At 35.2% G+C, this 21,820-nt stretch overlaps 1 protein-coding gene across 1 annotated transcript in view; it reads right to left on the minus strand.

Moving 5' to 3' along the window:
* Window positions 1-571: 571 nt before the first annotated feature.
* Window positions 572-21,820, minus strand: part of LOC107581703 (xyloside xylosyltransferase 1-like) — a 59,265-nt gene continuing 38,016 nt past the window's right edge. The window contains exons 8-11 of the mRNA XM_016267334.1: window positions 7,450-8,257; window positions 3,809-3,869; window positions 2,746-2,848; window positions 572-638 (exon numbers count right to left, since the gene is read on the minus strand). Of these exons, the coding sequence (XP_016122820.1) occupies window positions 7,861-8,257 (397 nt within the window). The 3' untranslated portion in view covers window positions 572-638; window positions 2,746-2,848; window positions 3,809-3,869; window positions 7,450-7,860. The remainder of the gene's footprint in view (window positions 639-2,745; window positions 2,849-3,808; window positions 3,870-7,449; window positions 8,258-21,820) is intronic.

The following is a 21,820-nucleotide window of genomic DNA, read 5'->3' on the forward strand; positions in this document are numbered from 1 at the left end:
AACCTAAGGTCCACTTTTCACAAGCCATTTAATTTCAGATGGATAAAATTATGTCCTGTCCCACATTTTGTCTTGTAATGACACATTATTGTATTAAAAATGTTACAGACATCATTTCATGTTGACTTTACCAGTATCTATCCAAAAACCTGTCGTATTTAAATGAGTGACAATGATAAGAAAAATTGGGCCTTGTCTAAAGATGGCATAGAATGATTTCTACCAGTGGCTGGGCATAAAGTTCATGGAAGCATTGCACCTGGGTAATTTAACCTCATTATCCCGGACCATCATTTTTGAAACTCAATTTTGGGCACAATGCACGGCTTTCATTTCATCTGGCAGGAATCCAATGATTTCCATCACTTACTGAGGCTAACTGACTTTCCAAAAAAAGTACTACAGAGCGCTGCTTTTGACACTGTAGACCACAATGTTCTTCTGTCCCGCTTAGAACAGGTAGTGGGCATTAGAGGTTCAGCCCTAAATTGGTTCCAGTCTTATCTTACGAACAGGTGTTTCTCAGTTAATATTGGCAAATTTCACTCTTCTTCTGTACCTTTGGCCTGTGGGGTCCCTCAAGGCTCTACTCTAGCTCCCATGTTATTTTCCTTGTATATGCTTCCCCTCGGATCTATCTTTGAGAAATATGGTATAAGTTATCATTGTTATGCAGATGACACACAAATATATCTTCCTTTGAAACATAAGAATGGATTAGACCTGGTGGCCTCCTGCCTCTTGGATGTTAAAGCATTGATGTCCCTACATTTTTTTAAGTCTGAATGAGAGTAAAACAGAGATCATGATGTTTACCTCCTTCTGATACACACTGGCTACGTTTACATGCAACCAAATAATCAGTTTGTAATCGGATTGACGGCTCAATCGGACTGAAAAGCCTTCATGTAAACACCTTAATTGATCCGAATGAGCGTTTGGGAAATTTCGATCGGATTGAAAGGGGTGGTTTATTCCTTTTCTAATACGATTGAGAGTGCATGTAAACACTCGATCGGATTGAACCCCGAAACTGAAAGGACTGCACATGTGTAATGATGCAGAAATAGCGTAATGACGTATGACGCGCGGAACGAAGAGGCTCTTCCTTTTGAATAAAGTGTTGTATAAATGCGTGTCCTGTCATTATAAAACTCTCCCTGCACTCGGCAGCTGTGACTCATCCACAGGCAACCCGTTTTGGGCACGGGGAGGGGCATTTTTACTGCGTGATAAATATGAGCAGCACGGCACAGCGGTTTAGGCCTATATGTATATTTATCCATAAATGGCTAAATATAAATTCTGCTGTTAAAAACAAAGAAACCGTGTAGGAGAGTGGTTATTATGTGCAAACAGTGAGAAACTCTATATTTGTGCAGTGTACGCATGTAAAAAATAAATACATTTCCGATTTGAAACTTGTGTCATATAAACGCGCACATCAACCCGATCACTTTTTTAGCGTTAATGTAAACACTACATTCAGATTCATCAATTGGAATGAATTCAGTCCGATTGAAGCAAAAATTGTGCATGTAAACGTAGCCACTGTATACCAAATCTAAATCCTGGTGTTCTGGCACCTTATGTAAAGCCGTACGTGAAAAATCTGTGTGTGGTGTTGGACAGTGCCTTAATAGACAAGTTGACTAAGTTGTGAAGTCAAGCTTCTATCAGTTGCGAACACTGGTTAAAATGAAGTCCTTTCTTTCTTTTACTAATTCTGAAAGAGTAATCTATGCTTTTATCACCACGAGGCTTGATTATTGTAACTCTCTTTATTTGGGGATCAGTCAATCTTTCTTAAACCGCCTTCAGATGGTTCAAAATGCGGCTGCCAGAGTCCTGACAGGAGCTCGAAAGCGTGAGCATATTACCCTGTACTTCAGTCTTTACATTGGTTACCTGTGCGCTACAGGATTAACTTTTAATTAATTTAAGCTCTTATTGGTTTTTAAGTCTTTAAATGATTTAGCACCCTCATACCTCTCTGATCTGTTGATAAACCACCAACCTGCAAGAGCGCTTAGGTCTGCCAATTTAAGACTCTTAGTGGTTCCTAGAACCAGACTCAAGTCTAGTGGTGATCGAGCATTCACCGTAGCTGCTCCGAGACTTTGGAATAGTCTTCCTACAGAAATCAGAACCGCCCCTACACTATCTATTTTTAAATCTAGGTTAAAATCATTTTTATTTGATCTGGCTTATTATTCATCATTTGCATTGCCATTTTATTTCTGACCTTATCTTAAATGTTTTAATTCTGTTAATTGTTACTTACTTTGTACAGCACACTGGTCAACGGTAGCTGTGTTTAGTTGTGCTTTATAAATAAATTGAAATTGAACTGAATTCGAGAGATCGCCCATACATACCATACATGTGGAAGGCAATATTTCCCACACTAAGAAATTGTTTTACTTGAATTGAAACTACATTACTAAATTACATGATTCTTTCAAGTTATCTATGATAGTGTGATCCCTAAATATGTTCATTAGAGCACACCTGTCTTCATGATGCCTAGACTGAACATTCAGTCATTGTAAATCTGTTTTTGCCATTTTATAACCTATCTAAAAAAGTTTTTAAAAAGTCAGATAAGAACTAAGAAGAACAATAGAACACAATTTGATATCTCATATCTTACATATTGTCCTACTGTGCATTCATTTTCTCTCACTTTTCTGTTCAAAAACTTGTCAACTAATTCTCAAAGGGATGCATCCTGTCTTTTCTTACCTCCCCTTGATGTTATAGTGCTGCAATTCAATGAGATTTCATTATTTCATCATTTCTGATGAAATCTTAGTACCCTACAGCACTTCTGCCAACACACAGAGCTCTAAGGAGAAAAAAGAAAGATGTGAAATGATGTTCATTTGGGTGCATTTCAAATTCAAAGGCCCCAATGTTCAGAACAGTGAGTCACATCACCAGTTTGAATTTGTGCTATCAAATAATAGAACAAATGTAAATTGGATGTCCTGTGTTCTGCCAATGCATCTGTAGGATAATAACACTATGTGACAATCAACACTTAAAGGGATAGTTCCTCCAAAAACAAAAAATCTGTCATAATTTATTTACCATCTTATCGTTACAAACCTGTACAGCTTGCTTTCTTCTGTGGAACACAAAGATGATATTTAAGATATTAGATTTTTTTCTTTCAATAAATGAAAGTCACCGGGGTTTAAAACAACACTGGACACCATTGACTTTCATTGTAATGGAAACAAATAAAAAATAAGGTCTTATGGGTTTGGAACGACATGAGAGTGAGTAATTAATGACATAATTTTTATTTTTGGGTGAACCATCCCTTTAAAAACTAAATAATGGATATTTAGCTCTAAATAATCACACTGAAACTTTCTTTTATTTTATAATAATTCACCTGCACTAATAAAATTTATATAACTAGATTTATTAAAAGATGATACCCAGTGGGGTCTAAAACTAAATTGAACCTCACTGACTTTCATTGAACCAAGATATGCATAATTAAAACATGCATGCAACGGACATTGTTGAATAAGTAACTGGTAAAAAAATGTATGAATGTCTTGAGCTGGACATTTAGTTCTAGAATATCACACAAACACTTTCAGAATCATTCATTTTATAATAATGCACCTGCACAAAATTTTATATAACTCATTTCCAGATTTATAGGACAAACCATCAACGGATGCACCTGGTGCTTCCATGACAATAAACAAACAAAAATATCAGGATACAATTTTAGAAGTGGAAAAATAGGTTAGTGTGCCACAGTAATGTAGGTCAGTGCTGCCCTCACCTGCAGCTTTCTGAGTGTGAGCAAAGCCCAAATGACCGACATCTTACTGACAACCAGGGGCCTGAGGAGACGGGACAAAAAAAACTATTTCATCCGGCTGAAAAGGACTGATATAAAATGTGGTCAATACAGATACTGTGATAACTAGTTTCATGTTAAAACTGATAATCAATTATCAGCCCATTGTTAAAGACCTTTAACATTTTTTCTGGATGAATTAAAAAAATAAAACTAAAATCTATAGCCTATATTGAAAATGAAGGCTTTACAACAATATAACATACAGCACGAAAAATAGAGAGTCATTTTGAGATTTGGCAATTACAATACTGTTCAAAAGTGTTGGATCAGTAAGAGTTATTTAATTTGTGTTTTGGATTTTTTTCGGTAAGTAACAGTCTTACCAAAGCTGAATTTCTTTGATTAAAAATACAGTAAAAACTATAATATTGTGAAATATTACAATTTAAACCATTCAGAACACAATAGCAAAAACTGGAAAAGTTATTGAGCACATTTTACACACAGTGCAAAAATCTAGTCGCCTCTACTAGGGACAACGTGACAGTATCATGACACAAGCCTTATAGTTGAGGATAGGAGAGCAATTTAATACAAAGTAGGGATGAATCAGAAAAGAGTTATATGAATTGCAACCTTTTGGGGAGGTTGGAGGATTAGCCCTAAATTTTGCTGTTCATTTTAATCAAGTCGATACTAACTGCCACTCTTAGATGCTTTATACATAAATCATGTACATACAGAACATGAGGAGAGCATAAGACACAGAGCAGGGGGACCAAAGAAAATTGGAACATGTTGAACCTGGGATTAAAGGACACAGGCCTCTGCACAACACATAAGGATGCTTGATCAAATAAGTGAAACCCATGCTGGATACTCAACTGGAGAGTCATCTACCAATTGTAAGAGCTCCACTTCAAAATGAAACTGATATAGCAATACCTATGTACATGCAAACACATGTAGACTAAGGCTACATGTAGAATACTAATACATAAAAGAAAATGTAATAGGATTATAGGAAATAGAAGGACATTTTATTCAGACCACCAATATATTTGCATGAAGAGAAAGATGTACTACATATATTACAAATTTGATGCACCTTCACTTCTGGAGTTTTGTTAATTAATACATTCAATTTCTATGACACAACATATTTTACACAACAAGTGTGTGTATTACACTCAGTACTCAAAATTGAAGGACAAACAGGTGGTTATGTAGAAAGAATAACCTGTACTACATAGAAGTGTAGTTTGTGGAGGTCTTATTACATTTTCCTTATACTAAGATCTTTTGTTCCATCAAACTTCCCCGAGAGATTCCTTTAGGGGGGAAAAAACAAGGTAAAGAGTAGGTAAGAGTCTTTATGAGCCTATCGTTCAAAAGTTTGGGATTGGTAAGATTAAAAAAAAAAATTTAATTAATACTTTTATTCAGCAAGGATGCATTAAATTTATCAAGCGTTCTTTTTCAAATAAATGCTCTCGTTTCTTTAAACACTGATTAAAAGACCCTTTTTCTGTGATTAATCACGATTAATCGCACACTTCATGAAATTTAGCACAGACCATTTATCTTGTTTCAAATGTTTGCATATATCTACTAAAGTAAAGGCTGACTGCATATATCTACTAAAGTACACGGATCCATTCAGAAAAACTAAACACAGCAACATACACATGACAAATCAAAACATTATCATGAATATGTGTGGAAACAACGTAAATGTACGTAAATGTCTGTGACTGTGCATAAATACAATGTGCGATCAGTGCGTCAAGAGCACTCATACACGCATTATTATAATGGACTCGCGCGTGCTTACTGTACGACTCCTGTACGCCACTGAAATCGTCTTGATTGCAGTCTTCATCCATCAAAACTCTACTAACGAGATCAAGTGGTTATCTACTACTCTACTAGTGGTTATCAAGTCGAGAAACCGTAGTTTGCGTCTCATCTACATCGGTGGGATGTGCTGACAATCCGTCTGTAGGCTACTTCACAAAGCGTGTGTGATGTGTGAGGGCTCGCGCTCTTCAGAGACAATCACAGAATATGACAGAGCTCGTGTTTTAAAGCCAAACACACTGGAATAATGAAATAATCACTGAAAACGCCACGCGAGTCTCTGTTCTCTATGCAATCTCTGATGTAATCAGCCTGGTTTCCTTTATATTAGCGCTGTTTTGGACGGATTGTTTGAACGCATTCGCTTCCTGGATCATTGGACTGAAAACTTTCCCCGAGTTTAAGCAGCTTAAAATTATCTGATCGCAAGCAGAGAAGCAAAATTGGGTTAAAGGGTTAGAATAGAAATTGTGCTTCAGTAATTTTGCGTTAAATTGTTTTAATGCGTTAAGGATTGTAAAATTAATCGCATGCGTTAACGTGTTAACGATGACAGCCCTAGTTTATATATATATATATATATATATTTAATATATTCAAAGAAAGGAAAGGAAAGGACGTGATGTGTGGCCAAGTATGGTGACCCATACTCGGAATTTGTGCTCTGCATTTCACCCATCCAAGTAAACACACACAGCAGTGAGAAGTGAACAAACACCCGGAGCTCTTTGAAGCAGCACAAAGCGGTGTTGTGCATATTCTTAAAATGCATTCCAAAAAAAGAAAAATCTGTAATAAATAATTCATGGTATTTTGAAGAGCCCATGATAACAAAATTGTACATGTTCTTTATTGTGATATATTGTATTACCGAATACCGGCACATGAATCTTTCCTATCCCCAGTTTTTGAACGATAATGTACAAATTAAGATTTACACAGAAATATGCTCTGCTCATCTTTCAGGATGAGACCCAATGAACATTAATACACAAAAAAAATGTATACTTCATGTGATTGGACTAGCAGATTAAAGGTTAATTAGTTAAACACTTTTTTAAACACTGCTTTTCACTTGATCAGGCAAAAGTCGGTCTAAAACAGCTAGAAAAAACATGACCGCACTCCCAAAAAAACAAAAGACAAATTCACTGAAAATCCCTTAGACACGCAGTCCTTAACCTCACCATACTGGACACAGAAGCACTTAAAGTGGGATCTCATGGCTGCCATGTGAGGCCTGATTACTAAGTTCTTTCTCTCTGGCCTGTTGATTTGACATTGCACAGGTTATTACGAGCAATTCACACAACCCCGCAGAGTTTCGCCAACAGCAACATCGCTCAATAAATGCCAGCCAACCACAACAGTTAGTGCTCTGCCCTAGAATCTAGCGCATTTCTCCCTCAGGGCAGAGGCTGTTCCCTTTGGAATATTCCAGCAAATCTCACTTCCACATTTCTCAGGCGGATCAGACCACCTCGGCAAGAATGAGACCTCCGATCTGAGATGTTATCTTGGCTATTCTAAGGCGATTCAGTTGCACATCACAGAGAAACGGCTTTCCAAAATCAGCGCATAAAAACTCAGGAAAATGGGTCAACATCCTTTCCCCCTCGTTATCATCACTGCATAAAAACATTTGCGATTGAGTGGGAAATGTGGCTTAAAGTGGGAATTCATTTCACATTATTGAAGATGAGAGGTTAAAACTAGTAAAAATATATACAGCAACATTTTAAAGCGAAGATAAGTGGTACCTTAATGTGACTGCAAGAGTGCAACTGCACCTGTAAACGATACAGAGTGAAATTAGAAGGAGAAAAAGACTCTGATTGGCTCTTTTTAACAACCTGCTGTCTAAGAGTGATTTAATGAGACACCTGCATGAGGAAACTCAGACTACTGAGAGTCAAAGCCTCACTGCATTCTTTAAATAAAGAAAAACAACTGGTATTTAACCCAGCATACTTTCAGTAACTTTGGAAAGGCACCAACAGACTCAGCGGTGTTATATTGTGTAAATGTGATTAGTCATGGGAATGCTGCACTATTAGCACCTCTAACAAAGAGCCCCTTCTGCCTTGGTCCACTTGATTTAAAGTTGTTCAAGATGTGCAAACAAAATGAGTTTAATCTAAAAGTTGGCATTCAAAGGCGCACTTTGAACCTCAATAATCAGGTATGGCAGTGTTGCAGTTGCCGTGGTAGATGTGCACCGGCCCATCGCAGCGATAGTACAGCTGGAAGACGTCACCATACCCGTGTTCCCTCCACCATGTGCAAAGCTGTCGGTTCCAGCCGCAGGACAGTGGGTAAAACAGTTCCCTGTGCTCCATCCCGATCATCGTGAAGAAATCCTGATCACCTAGGTGCCCCCGGAAGTGGTATTTCTCTGCAAGGCGAGCCACCCGCTCGGGCTCCAGAAGCTGGTTGTATAAGGTAGAGCGACGCATGGAGTCGAGGTTCAGAAGCATTACGCCGCTGTTGAAGCCGGGCAGGCCGTCTGGTGGAGGGTCACCCACACGGGACTTCGGATTCTCTTTGCGGTACTGCCAGAAAGTGTGCCTATGACAAATAGAGAAGACAATGCAAAGAAGAATTTAAGCAAAGAATCATAGCTTTACTATACCTAGATTTACAGATGTGAACAAACCCATAACTTGAGCCCGACCGATATATCGTTTGCCGATTTTAGCCTGTCGCAGACATATCAGTTACCTTCTTTATTTTCTTAAATCAAGTTTTATTTATATATTTTTTTTTATTTTTTCTGTTTGTGTTTTAAAGGTATTTATAATAAGTGATGTGAAGTTTACTGTTAAGTGCTCTGATGTCATGCTCATTTTGGGTAATAAAGTTTATTGTTAAGTTGTTAAATACCCTGCCTCTATTACATATTTTCTGTCACATCATTATAAATGTTTGATCACCACATTTGAGTTATCATTGCTAAAAATGTGTTTATGTATATATATTCAGTTTATGTATATACTGTATTCTATATACAGTACCAGTCAAAAGTTTGGACACACGAATGGGAAGTGTATATGTATATGTATATATATATATATATATATAATAAAAAATAAAATAAAAAAAAATATATATAAATTTTTATTGTACATTTAAAATGTAATTAAAGAAACAAAATAAGAAAAATAAATAAAAAACGTTCACCTTTTAGGACAAAACTAATAATTTTTTATAATAAATAAAAATATTATAAAATTATTATTTTATATAATATATAAAAACGTGTTTTAAAATACAAATTATAAAAATATATTTTTATAAAAATAATAAAACAAAACAAAATAAAATAAAAAATGGCAATGGAGGAAAGACCCAAGCCACATATAGGGACCAGAATATCATACTTAGGAGAGTGCTCTCTTAACTTTTGACACCTAGCAACGCACTTACAACCACTCAGAACACCTATGCAACTGCAGTGCATATTTTTGCAACAATTCTGGGAAAAAATATGACTCTACTCATGTTTTTGTTCTCAACCTGAAGCATTTTTGCAAATAAAGCAGATTCTAGCTTAAGTATTAATAACTGGGGTGACAGTAGTGCTGTTTCAGGGAGTAGAGACTTCATTGAAGAATAGAAAAGTTAACAAAAATAAGTACGCAAAAAACAATAGAAGAACAATCGTTATGTTGCAGTATGCATAAATCACAGAAAAGAAAAAAAAAAAAAGCATAAAGGCCCAAAAACTATTTTTTTTTTCTCAGCTGTTCTACAACAGACAACCAAAACCCTCAGTTCTATGTGAACAATGCTAAAATAGTACACTGAATAGACAGAATGTGTATTCATAAAAATACCTCTGAAACACATAGACAGTCAAGCTGGAAACTGAAATATTAAATCTCGAGACTTCAACATGAGATTGACCCAAGGCTGTAAGCTTGAGGTGAACTCAACTTATGTGTCTTGTGGCAAATCCTGAAAATCTCTAGCATGTTTTCTGAGTGAACTGAGATTTAGTGGAGATGCAGCATGTGGGCTGGTGAAATCCAAGGCCACGCACTGCTCATAAAGAAAACCGTGGAGTGCTGAAACCAAGCTTATTCAAAGTAGCTTTGATCCATCAAGTCAATGCCCTCAATTCCTCAGAGGCTCTCCTGAAGTTCATAGATGCTCTCTTGCTTTTAAAAAGCTCAAGCTGGGATGGAAACAACAAAGAGATTTCTGAAGCTGCTCCTCCTGGACCGTTCATGTGACAGCAGGAGAACAGAACCAGACAGGATGACACAAACTTGAAGCTTTTATCTTTCTCCCAGAGACTCCAATTTAGTGCAACTCCAGTCCATGGGAGCATTTTAGAGAGAACTCGAGTCAACAGGAGCACAGGTAAACAAGAACATGACTACAACATTAAATCAGAGGGCCCTGTCGGCGCTTTGATGGTGCTGCTCAAAGAGCTTTGTGAGATTCCTGTTCCTCTAAGAAGTCTTTCCATAAAGTTCCGGTATAAAATCATTAGTTTAATCTTTTGTAGAAAGGGTAGTCCTGCACGGTTTATTTTTAAAAAGGCAGATAATATAAATTTACATGTGCAGTATTAAGGTGTAAAAGACCAGGGGCACTGAGGGGCAATTCACCAAATAGAAATTTGGTCAACGTTTGCTTACCCTCATGTCGTTCCAAACCTGTATGACTTTCTTTCTTATGTGGAACACGCAATATGAAATTTGAGAAATCCAAAAGCTACAAAAAAGACAAAAAAGCAACTCAAGAGTAAGCCTGCAATTAACAATTATTCTGATAAGCTATTCATTTATTATTTAATTAATAAAAAGACATGAATAATTGTATATATATATATTGTTTTAGGTAATTCTATATCCTGGCCAATATTCTGCTCCAAACGTTGCACAAATTAAAGATTAAAAATAAATAAAAAAATAAATAATAAAATAAAATAAAAATGGCAATGGAGGAAAGACCCAAGCCACATATTCACATTTCAGTAAATAAACACTTCTGTATTTGTCATTTTAAACCTGTATGACTTATGTGAAACACAATGACATTTGAACAGTCCAAAAGCTCAAAAAAGGGCAAAAAAACAGCATAAGAGTAGGTCTGCAAAAATTATTCTGAAAATCATTAATTTTTTTATTTATATTAAAACGTGAGAGACATTAATAATTGCATTTTCATTTTTCATCCCAGCCAACAATCTCCTGCAAGTAACACTGAAATTGAAAGATAAAAATAGGATAATTAATTATAATATAATAGGATGAAAAGACATTTTATTTTCTGTATTTTATTTTAAAGTTATTTATATCCTATGTATTTCTCTCGGTGTGTGTGTGTGCATGTTAAATGGACTACTTTTTCTTTCTTTTCTTTTTTTGTCCTTTTTTTATTGGATAAGAGCAGCAATACATGTTCAACATATTTAATGTTCCACAGAAGAAAGTCATACTGGTCTGCAATGACATGAGAAAATTAAGACATCATTATTTTGAGGTGACCTATTCCTTCGATAAAGATGAATGCAACCTTAATCCAAGCCCTAAAACCTGCAAGAACAAGCAAATTACTAAAACAGTGACACTTCTGTGCATCTCTTTCCCTTTAATTCCAGCACCTGCGGCTCTGAAGTGGCATGACACGGAATATTTAGGACTCCCTCTGTGAGTCTTCTAATTAAATATTCATGAGGAGACGCAGCACTCTGAAAAATGCTGCATGTCAGATGCAAGGGCATGGCTGAGGCGCTCTGGGTCAGGATGAGTGGGCCGTCCCTAATGAACGAAGCTTCAGAAAAATCCCAATTATAGCTGCGTTATTAAGTCTTTAAGTGGAATTTGTGAAGTCAGAGAGGAAAACAGCGGGTGTCACCATGCAAACGTGCATCATCAGTGTGGGTTGAGACAGCAGAATGGCAGCTTCCTGTTGTCATCTCTTCAGCTCAGTATCGGTACTTTAACTCAAACAACTTTTCCCTGCTGTTTAACAGCCTCCTCCATAAACTCCAGAGGAATGTCAGATGGCAATTCCACATTTCATGCCTGGTTTTAGTGTCTTCTTTACAAGTGGCAAGACCTATTTGTCTGTTTGAGAGGATGTATGTGCTCTGCGGCACAAATCTAGAATTCATCACCATTAACAACTGGATGGTGTTTTGCTGTACCATAATGACTCAGGAAAGGAAATGCATTTATAATGGCATTATGCCAGTGGTTCCCAACCCTGGTCCTGGAGGCACCCCAACATTGCACGTTTTGCATGTCTCCTTAATCAAACACAGCTGATTCAGGTCATCAGCTCATTAGTAGAGACTCCAAGACCTGAAATTGGTGTGTCAGAGAAAGGAGACATGCAAAATGTGCAGTGTTGGTCTGCCTCCAGGACCAGGGTAAATATTATTTGGTAACAATTTATTTATAATGCATTATAAAAGTAGTTATGCCTTGTAATGCACCTTATCATGCATTGTGTACTGTCTCATGAATAATTGTAACCACAGTTAATATATTATAACACTAATCAATTCATTGTTACATTATGCATTTTAAATTTGGTTATAATTATTTATGACAAGATGTATTACAATGCACATTATGAATAATTGAAATGCATTATACATAAAGGCTTTAAGTAAAGTGTTACCTATTATTTAATACAGATAATACAGACCCCCCCCAAAAAAAAATCTTCATCTTCATCAATCTGCAATCTTCATCATTGTCAGTTCCACCACAGAATATAAGAGCAATTAAAGTCTTTTATACTAATTATTTACATTAATTATAATAATCATATTTATTTATTTATTTAGCATTCATAAAAAGTGTATGCATTTTAAATGCAGCCATTTTATTCCAACTGTTAAAAATATCATCTTCAGTCATTTCCACCACAGAATGCAGTTAAATAATATAATGTAATGTAATATAATATAATAGTAAACTTTTTATAAATATTTACACAAATATTATATTATAGTATGGTGAAAATGACAGTGATCTATAATATAAAATAAGAAAATATTGTGCAGCAAGATACAAATCAAAGTTTAATATCTAGAGTTAGAGTTTTGTATCCCTAACTGTAAAGTACGCACAGCAGTAACAGTGAAGCTACCCTTAGGAAACACCACTAACGAGGAAATCATTTCCACTGCATCTTAGCGGTTAATAGGTCCAGTGGGCTTTTACACATGAAATAAACATTTACTTTAAAGTGTTTCATTCTAGGAAGAGCCTAGTAAATGACAGCATTATGTGCTTATAAACAATCAATTTTTCAAGTCAGAAGCTAGAAATAAAAAACAGTAATTTTAAAATTAATATAGTGCGAGAGGTACTGCAGTGAAAAACACCATGTGGTTTGTGTGCAAAAGAGCCACTCACCTCACCTGACACAACAGCACACAGCAATCAGCTGCTGACTGCCTGAGTATTTCAAAGCTTTCTCCTTTATTAAAAACAAATTAAATGCTAATGGATTTGGTTTTTAGTACCAGTGTGATAACGAGTAGAAAAAAAGGGACAGAAAATTACCACCCCATTAAGGCACCCATTGTGACAGAAAGGATGCCGTTTTATTTACCAGAACAGTTTAAGATGTCCTGTCATTATCAAACACACATTTCTGACAACATTTTAATATTTAATTTAATATACAAATTTATAAGAATAAGTTCACTTATAACACTCAAGGCTAAAAAAAATGCAGTGTTGCTGATTTGACAAATTCACTTAAAGTGACGGACTGCTGCTTTGCAATTACCCCGTTATATTGCTAACTCAAAGTTTTAAAGGTGACAGACTTTTTGCGTGTTTAAGTGCTATAATAGGGTTCCTGGTGCATATACCAACCCAGTAAACGTGAAAAAAAATAAATAAAAACTGTAATTCTTTTTTGTTAAGCCTTTCTCTGCAAGCTTGTGAAAAACGAGCCACTCAGATAGGAGTTGTTGTTATAATATTACCACCTCTTAAACGGGTCCACCATTTTCACAATCGACACCGGTGTACCATTTCTAACGCCATGGCAAAAGTTTGAGCAAAGCATGCTAACTGTTCTGTCTTTGGCTGCACTGACGAGCACAGAACACTATTTAGAGTCCCAACCTCAGAAGAGACAAGAGAGCAGTGATTTATTGATTTATTTACTGTATATTACACTGCTGCCACACAGATCTGAAATAAACCTGCGATTTCTTTCCCAGCTGTTTATCTTCACAGACATAATCAACTCTTTTTGTAACCCATGTGTTTTTAGCATAAACTTGTGTGTACTTGAAAGTTTAAGCGCAATAAGACATGAAACAAAACTCAGTTTAGTACTCATGTCATGTGACAGCCGCTTTCTGTGCGCATGCTTCGTATGTGTGCACTCAGACAACTATATATCAGAAGTTTAAAATAATATGGTTTAAAATACATGATTTCAGAGCGACACACATGATAATCATAACCAAACAGATGTTTTTAACAGTATCTGAGGAACAAGCTGTAAAGGCACAGCCCTTATTCTGGAAAAGGGAGCGGGGAGCAGTAGCTAATTTGCATTTAAAGAGACGCGCACGAAAATAGCTCGTCTCTGCTTCCACTCAAAATAGGCATTTTCAAAATGATACAAATCATCTGTGGGGTATTTTGAGCTGAAACTTTACAGACACATTCTGGGACTTATATTGCATATTGTAAAAAGGGGCATAATAGGTTTCCTTTAGCAAAATGGAGTCATTTTTAAATATTCCAATCTGATTGGCTTTGGCTTTAGCGTTGGTTTACAGTCAGAGCAGCCCGTAAGGCAACGTCTGAGGCAGCTTTCTCTCATCTCTTCATCTTTTTCTGCCATTCCCACAGTCTGGAATTTCAGCACACATCTGCCACTGGGAAATGATCTGCTATTGGCCTCAAGCAAAGGAAGTCAAGCACCTATTTGAAATATGTCAAAAAGCAGCTCTCAAAAAATGAAAGAACAATCTGTGCTGAGCTCTTTGTGTTTTACATGAACAGAAAGGTCTCTGTGTGCCAAAAAACAGGTTCAGAAACGAAAACGATGCTGTCGTCTCCAAAGCCCTCACATAATGCCTAGTGAACACAGTAGAATAAAAGTCTGAAAAAAACGGAAAAGGTCATTTTCTTCCAAGACATCTATGTGTTAAGTTTCTTTTAAACACAACGCGATGTGTAATTCAAAAGTACAGGTAAAATGCCTGTGAAAAATTAATAAAAAAATTAAAAAAAAACATTAACAGTACATTGTGCCCTATTTCTGAAGGCACAAATTGCCTCTGTAAAATCACTATGTATTGAGAGGATCACTTTTTCCCTACAAAAGCTCTATTCCTAAAAAGAATTGTAATTTGGGGTCTAAAAGTTTTTAGAGAAAAAAAAAATAAGTCACAAACACCAATACATATTTATACACAGTGTATATGTGTCTGTGTCTATTCATACATGCATACATACATACCATACATAGTCATGGCCAAAAATATCGGCACCCTTGGTAAATATGAACAAAGGCGGCTGTGAAAATTAATCTGCATTATTAATCCTTTTGCTCTTTTATTTAAAAAAAATTCACAAAAATCTAACCTTTCATTGGATAATAACAATTTAAAATGGGGTGAAATAACATTATGAAATAATTGTTTTTCTCTAATACACATAGGCCACAATTAACGGCACCCTTTTATTCAATACTTTTTGAAACTTTTTGTGTGCACCAAACCCATCTTGAGTGTTTGCTGTTAAAAAGCAAATTTTTTAGTTTTTCTGACCATAGAAGCCAGTCCCATTTGAAGTTCCAGTCGTGTCTGATAACTGAATATGCTGGAGTTTGTTTTTGGATGAGCTAGGAGGATTTTTCTCAAAACCAGAGGGTGTAGGTGCTGTTTGACAATTTTTTTTAAGGTTTTCTGACCCCAAGACTCAACTATTTTCTGCAATTCTCCAGCTGTGGTCCTTGGAGAGTCTTTAGTCACTCAAACTCTCCTCCTCACCGTGCATAAGGACAATATAGACACACGTCCTCTTCCAGGCAGTTTCGTAACATTTTCTGTTGATTGGACCTTCTTAATTATTGCCCTGATGGTGGGCAATTTTCACTGCTCTAGCTCTTTTCTTAAAGTCACTTTCTAATTCGTGAAGCTCAATTATCTTTTGCTGCACATCAGAAATATATTCCTTGGTTTAATTGTGTCCAACGTGTATTTGAGAAAAACATTTATTTCATAATGATATTTCCCCCCATTTTAAATTCTTATTACCCAATGAAAGGTTAGATTTTTGTGAATTTTTAAAAATAAAATATCAAAAGGATTAACAATGCAGATTAATTTTCACAGCCTTCTTTGATCATATTTACCAAGGGTGCCGATATTTTTGGCCATGACTGTGTGTGTATGTATATGTATATGTATATATATATAAATAAAATTGAATAAACTATTCATGTAATTATTTATATTTATGCATCTGTATAATAGATAATAGTGTGTGTGCGTGCGTGCGCGCGTTTTTGTGACAAATGAGGACATAAATTTGTATAATGACAAAGGTATGACATAGGTATTACAAGGAGAAGGTGACTTTTCAGGACATTACCCCATGTCCCCACTTTTCAGAATGCTTATAAATAACACAGAATGGAGTATATTGAAAATCTGAAATAGCACAAAGTCTCCTGAGAGGGGTAGGTTTAGGGGTAGGGTTGGCGTAGGGCAATAGAATATACGGTCTGTACAGTAGAAAAACCATTACGCCTATGGGATGTCCCCACTTTTCACAAAAACAAACCTGTGTGTGTGTGTGTGCTTCCTATTTATACAAAAATTAAACAAAAATAATATTATTTATAAACATGTATAATAGACAGATAGACAGACAGATATAAAATACATAATGAAAATAAAAAAATATGCAAAATATGATTATACTACATAAATTATATTCAATATATTACATAACATTATTTAATTCATTAATGAAAATTATTTAAAACTATTTATTTAATTCAGTAATGAAAACTATTAATATAAAAAAATTAATTAAAAAAATCCAATATTTTCATATACTACAAATTTTCTATGCTTAAAATGTTGCAGCATCAAGCTTTATGTGGCAGACTATCACATTTTCCTTGATTATAAGGATGCAGCCTTATAAATTAGCTCAATAGCAAAAAAAATAAATAAATAAATAAAATATAAGCTACTGCCATGGACACTCCGAAATATATGGAAATCAGACAAATTCCAACAACAGTACCAAAAAGTTGATGATGACGACGATAACCTCTGGGAACAGGAACCAAAGTTCAAAAGTTTACTGCCTGCTGACCACTGAAATGCAGCGTGCAACTTTTAATCTCGACAAAGCCCTTGGCTAAAGTTCAAAGCTGAATACTGTTATCTGATCTGCTATGATCTATGATACAGAGAAAAGAAGCTGATATTCTAGCAGCATCATCATGAGCGAGCATGATAATGATTATGCACTCAAATACAATGGTGAACTACACAGACATAAAGACAATCTGATTAGCTTGTACTCATCCTTTTAATCTCTCAGTACCTCCAAAACAACAAAATATCAAACACAAAAGACGCTTTTACGATCAAATCAGTGTGGCAAGCAAAGATCAGAGTGGCTGGAATTCCCTATGTGAACAGAATCAGGAAGAGGGATCTTATGCAAAGGGTCTGTGAAATATTAAACATGGTGCTCTGAGAAGCCATCTGAATTTTAATACGTCATCAAAGATGAGCATTTCATCGCTGTTGGCAACTGCTGAACGAGGCCACGGGAAGCCCTATCCATCAACACTCCACTCTAGATATCAGGAACTAAGTGGCACGGAGGAAAAGAGTGACTGGAGGGGAAGAGAATGAGGGAGACACAGACAGGAAAGATACGAGCCTGGAGGAGGAAAAACAGGGGAAATGAAAACTCGTGAAAACCTGCATGAGTTCTGGCATAAAATTCAGATTAAATTGAGGGAAGAAACAAACACAGAGATTTCTGATCTGTGTCGGATGGTGTTTCCATAATAACACTCATTGAACTCACATGGATCATAGCTAAACAGCAGTACCCAAAAAAAACCCATGTTCATACATTTCTGTGCTGCAGAAAATGTGGACAGAATCACAGTCAGAAATTTTTTTACTGAATAACATGAAATGTGTCAAAATTTGGATGAATAAATCAAAAGTAGGGCTCTAGACTTAATCAAATCATGATATAGACTAGTTTCTGCGAACATTTAACTGCAAAACATATCTACCTATCTATAAATGTCTGTGAATAATAAACACAAACATATATTTTTTTTTAACATTTACATATTTAAATATGAAGTCATGTTCCTACACCCCACCAAAACAAAACCAAATTTTGGTTTAACTTTGGTTAGGTTTAAGAAATTATGATAGAAAATATATTGCTACTGTATTGTACAATGTACTTCACAAAAACATTTTTTTAAACATTATATTTTAAAGATATAATATCTTTTAAAGATAATATATTTTTAAAAAGATGTCAAAAGATTAAGTTGCTTTATGCATTTATCCTATTACCACCATTTTGATAATAAATTTGTATTAAATCATAAAACACAGAATCCAGAAAAATGAAAACAGATAATCTAGGATTACTGAAAAAAAAAACTATGTAAACTGTTTTCAACTGACTATATATTTTTTGATCATTAAAAAATATGAATTAAACTATTTAAATGGAATCCGGGAATATTAAAAAAAGAAACCACAGAATGTGGGAAGAAATCAAATGCATTTCATAGGGCCCTATGTTCCCTGATGGCACGGCACCAGCTTCTCTGCAACATCTCAGCCTACATCCAAACACAATTCATCAAAAGTCCTGACATGTTTTTGTCAAGATAACTGGTTCAGCGAGCAAGAGTACCTTCCAAACGATGTTAAAGCTCAAAGCAGAGAAAGAACAGAGAGAGAAAGAGCACTAGGGGAAAAACAGCGGTAATGACGTGGTGCCAAATACAGTAAGTGAGAGCAGGATGGGCACAGATGCAGTAAGTGACGTAGATCCGAAGCCAGACTGTTTACGGATTGAACATGGGTCTTAATTTGCAGACCCTTAGGCTGGACAAAGCCCTCTGGTTAAATGTGAGTACTGATAGAAATCTGTTTGTATAGACTGGAGTCCTGTCAGCACTACAACAAGGCCTGGCTGTTTCTGCAATCACTTCATGTCCGGAAAGAAAAAAGCCTGGCATAAGCTCACAATTCCAGAGGAGGAGGAGAAAAAAAAACCCTGACACATTTTAATTACTGGTATGGCTCTAGTGAATGTTCTTACGTCATCAAAACACTGATACTGGAAAAATAAAGCTTCTGATCTCTTCATATTTCATGTGGAAGTAGGTTTGACGGACTGCCTGGAATCTGAATAAGACCACAACAGAAAAACAACAAAACACACAGCCCAGTTCAGTGCATATTAGCATGCAAATTTAGCCTACATTTAAAATATATGGGTGATTCTTTACCTATGCACAGTTTCTTCAATTATGCAACTGTGCACAGACTTTAAACACTTATTTGGCTAAAAGGTTTTACTCTGGATGCCCTTCCTAGACTTTTAACATTCTCTCTAGTTTAATTTATCAACTAACAATGTCCAGCAGCTGTATGGAAGCCTGTTTCTGACACTGAATAAAAAATGAAAAATGTAATTGAAAAATGAAAAGTTAATTTTATCTTACAATTCTGACTTTTTTCTTGCAATTGTGTTTATATTCGGCTATTCTGACTTTACGCAATTCTGAGAATCTTTTTTTATTTTTTATGCAGGGGCTAAACCGGCTTCTTTGGTAAATCAGCATAAATGGTCTTAATAACCAAAATGTCAAAATTGAAGACATTTATGGGATGAAAATGGTCAAAATTCTAAAGTAAAATTATAACATAAATCAAAAAATGAAAAACGAATTCATGTTCATTCACTAATTCATCAAAGGTGACAAAAAGTATATTATAAACATGAATTAGTTTCGCTTCTGAAACTAATTTTGACCTATGAGATACTAATTCATATAAATCGAAATCAGAAAATTCTAATTTGACATTAAGTCATATTAGTCAAATTTGAGACAAAAGGTCATATCACAAATATTAATTAGTATCTCATAGTTTTGACATTCATACTTATGAGACAAATCAAAATATTACACGTCATGAATTAGTATGTCATTATTTAGACTTTTTGTCTCATAATTTGGACTGGTAAATATGAATTATGACAAATCAGAAGTGGCATAAATTTGACCTTTTATGTCATAATTATGACTATTTATCTCATAATTTTGACTTTTATGTGAATTTCAGTGTTAAAACATAAGTCATATTATGTGTTATAATGTGTTTCTCATAATCATATTATCTGCTAAATGTCTAAATGTAAACGTAAATATTACGATGTTATAATTACCGATGATTGATTTTTTTCTTACATGGTGGAAATGTGTTCCCATACAGTGCATCACAGGAAAATTCTATGATTTACAATAAAATTACATAGTTGTTTTCAATATTTTCTTCATATTTCATCTTAATCTTTTTGCTGACATTGTTGTCTTCTTAGCAAATATGCTAGCTTAAAAAAATATATATATTAGGCAAAAACTTTTGTAGTGAAAATGAATGTGGGACAGTTATAATTTGTGTAAAAATTTAAATAATCTTCACACACAAAAATACTGATTTTTTTTTTGGGGGGGGGGGGGGGGTAATTCACTCTCTCTTTAGATTTGTATAGCTTAAATAGTAATAATTTAACATAATGATTATGACCATGAAACAAAAAAATCTTTTTTTTAGACACTTCAGGGAAACCTTCATCAGACAAGAAGGAATTCCAGTTATCCTGTGAGCACACGGACAGTCGGACTGGACTGTCAAATCTGCACATGACGAGATGAATGACAAACCATGTCCAGCTGGAGCAGATTTGTTTTGTGCTTGAGCAAACATTGCAAAATTCTTCAGTCTGATGCTTCCATTCCTTGCAGGAAAAACAATGTTTAGTCATGGTGTTCGGGAAGAAGTAGGCTAAACATAGGCTATGAAGCTGAGAGAGGTTTAAGTGTGTTTGACGGAACATGTGTAAAGTACACAGACTGACAGCACCTTAAATGGTAGTCTGAAGTAGGGCTGAACGATTTTGGAAAATAATCTAATTGCGATTTTTTTTGACCAATATTGCGATTGCGATTTAATATGCAATTATTTTTTAAAGCTCTTTATGTTCTGTATTATTCAACAAAGACAAGCTATAAATCATTGTATAGTATGACCAACACACTATTATAGATAGATTAAACATAAATGTTCTTTTCTGTAGGCCAGGCCTATATGTTACGATGAAATTAGGTGATGCATGAATTGATATGAATTGCATTTTTATTTAACAACTACAATCACAGTATATTGACTGATTTGTTGAACTTCCAACCTTGTAAGCATGTAATACTTATGTTTAAATAGCCTGGTGTAAACATTAATATGAAAGTCAGTAACAAGTCACACAAAGTAGATTGCAGAAATATAAAAACAATCTGTTGCGTTACCAGACTACTTTAGGTAATTCAAAGTCACTGTAATAAACATATGTAAACACGTACACTGCACTTAACACTGTCTGTTAACTTTAGACCAGTGGTTCTCAAATTTTTGTGGTCGCACCCCCTTTAAACCTATAAAAAAAATCTGCCCCCCTTTCCCGAATCCCCATTCCACCTCAGACTACCAAATAAAATCACTAAACATTATGAAAAATTAATGCTTTTTTCATTAAAAAAAAACCTACAGGGAAAAAAAACACCTGCATCACTTGAAACATTGAAAAATAGCATATAGATAATAACTTATTATTATTATTCTCTCTCTGTTATTTATTTATGTATTTTTTGTGTGTTTCATGCTGTCCGCTAAGGCATAGGACACACACAGGCTTCCCTCCTCACCAACGACATTAAACGGCGTGTCTACACCGACGCGAGCGGCAAAATACAGTAGAACCATTCTAATCAGTGACACTGTGTACACTAGATGCAGCGCGACATTAAATTATGTGCTACATTAAATTACTAGATGCGGTA

The sequence above is a fragment of the Sinocyclocheilus grahami genome, unplaced genomic scaffold (assembly GCF_001515645.1).
Source record: "Sinocyclocheilus grahami isolate Dianchi unplaced genomic scaffold, SAMN03320097.WGS_v1.1 scaffold3.1, whole genome shotgun sequence".
NCBI lineage: Eukaryota > Metazoa > Chordata > Actinopteri > Cypriniformes > Cyprinidae > Sinocyclocheilus > Sinocyclocheilus grahami.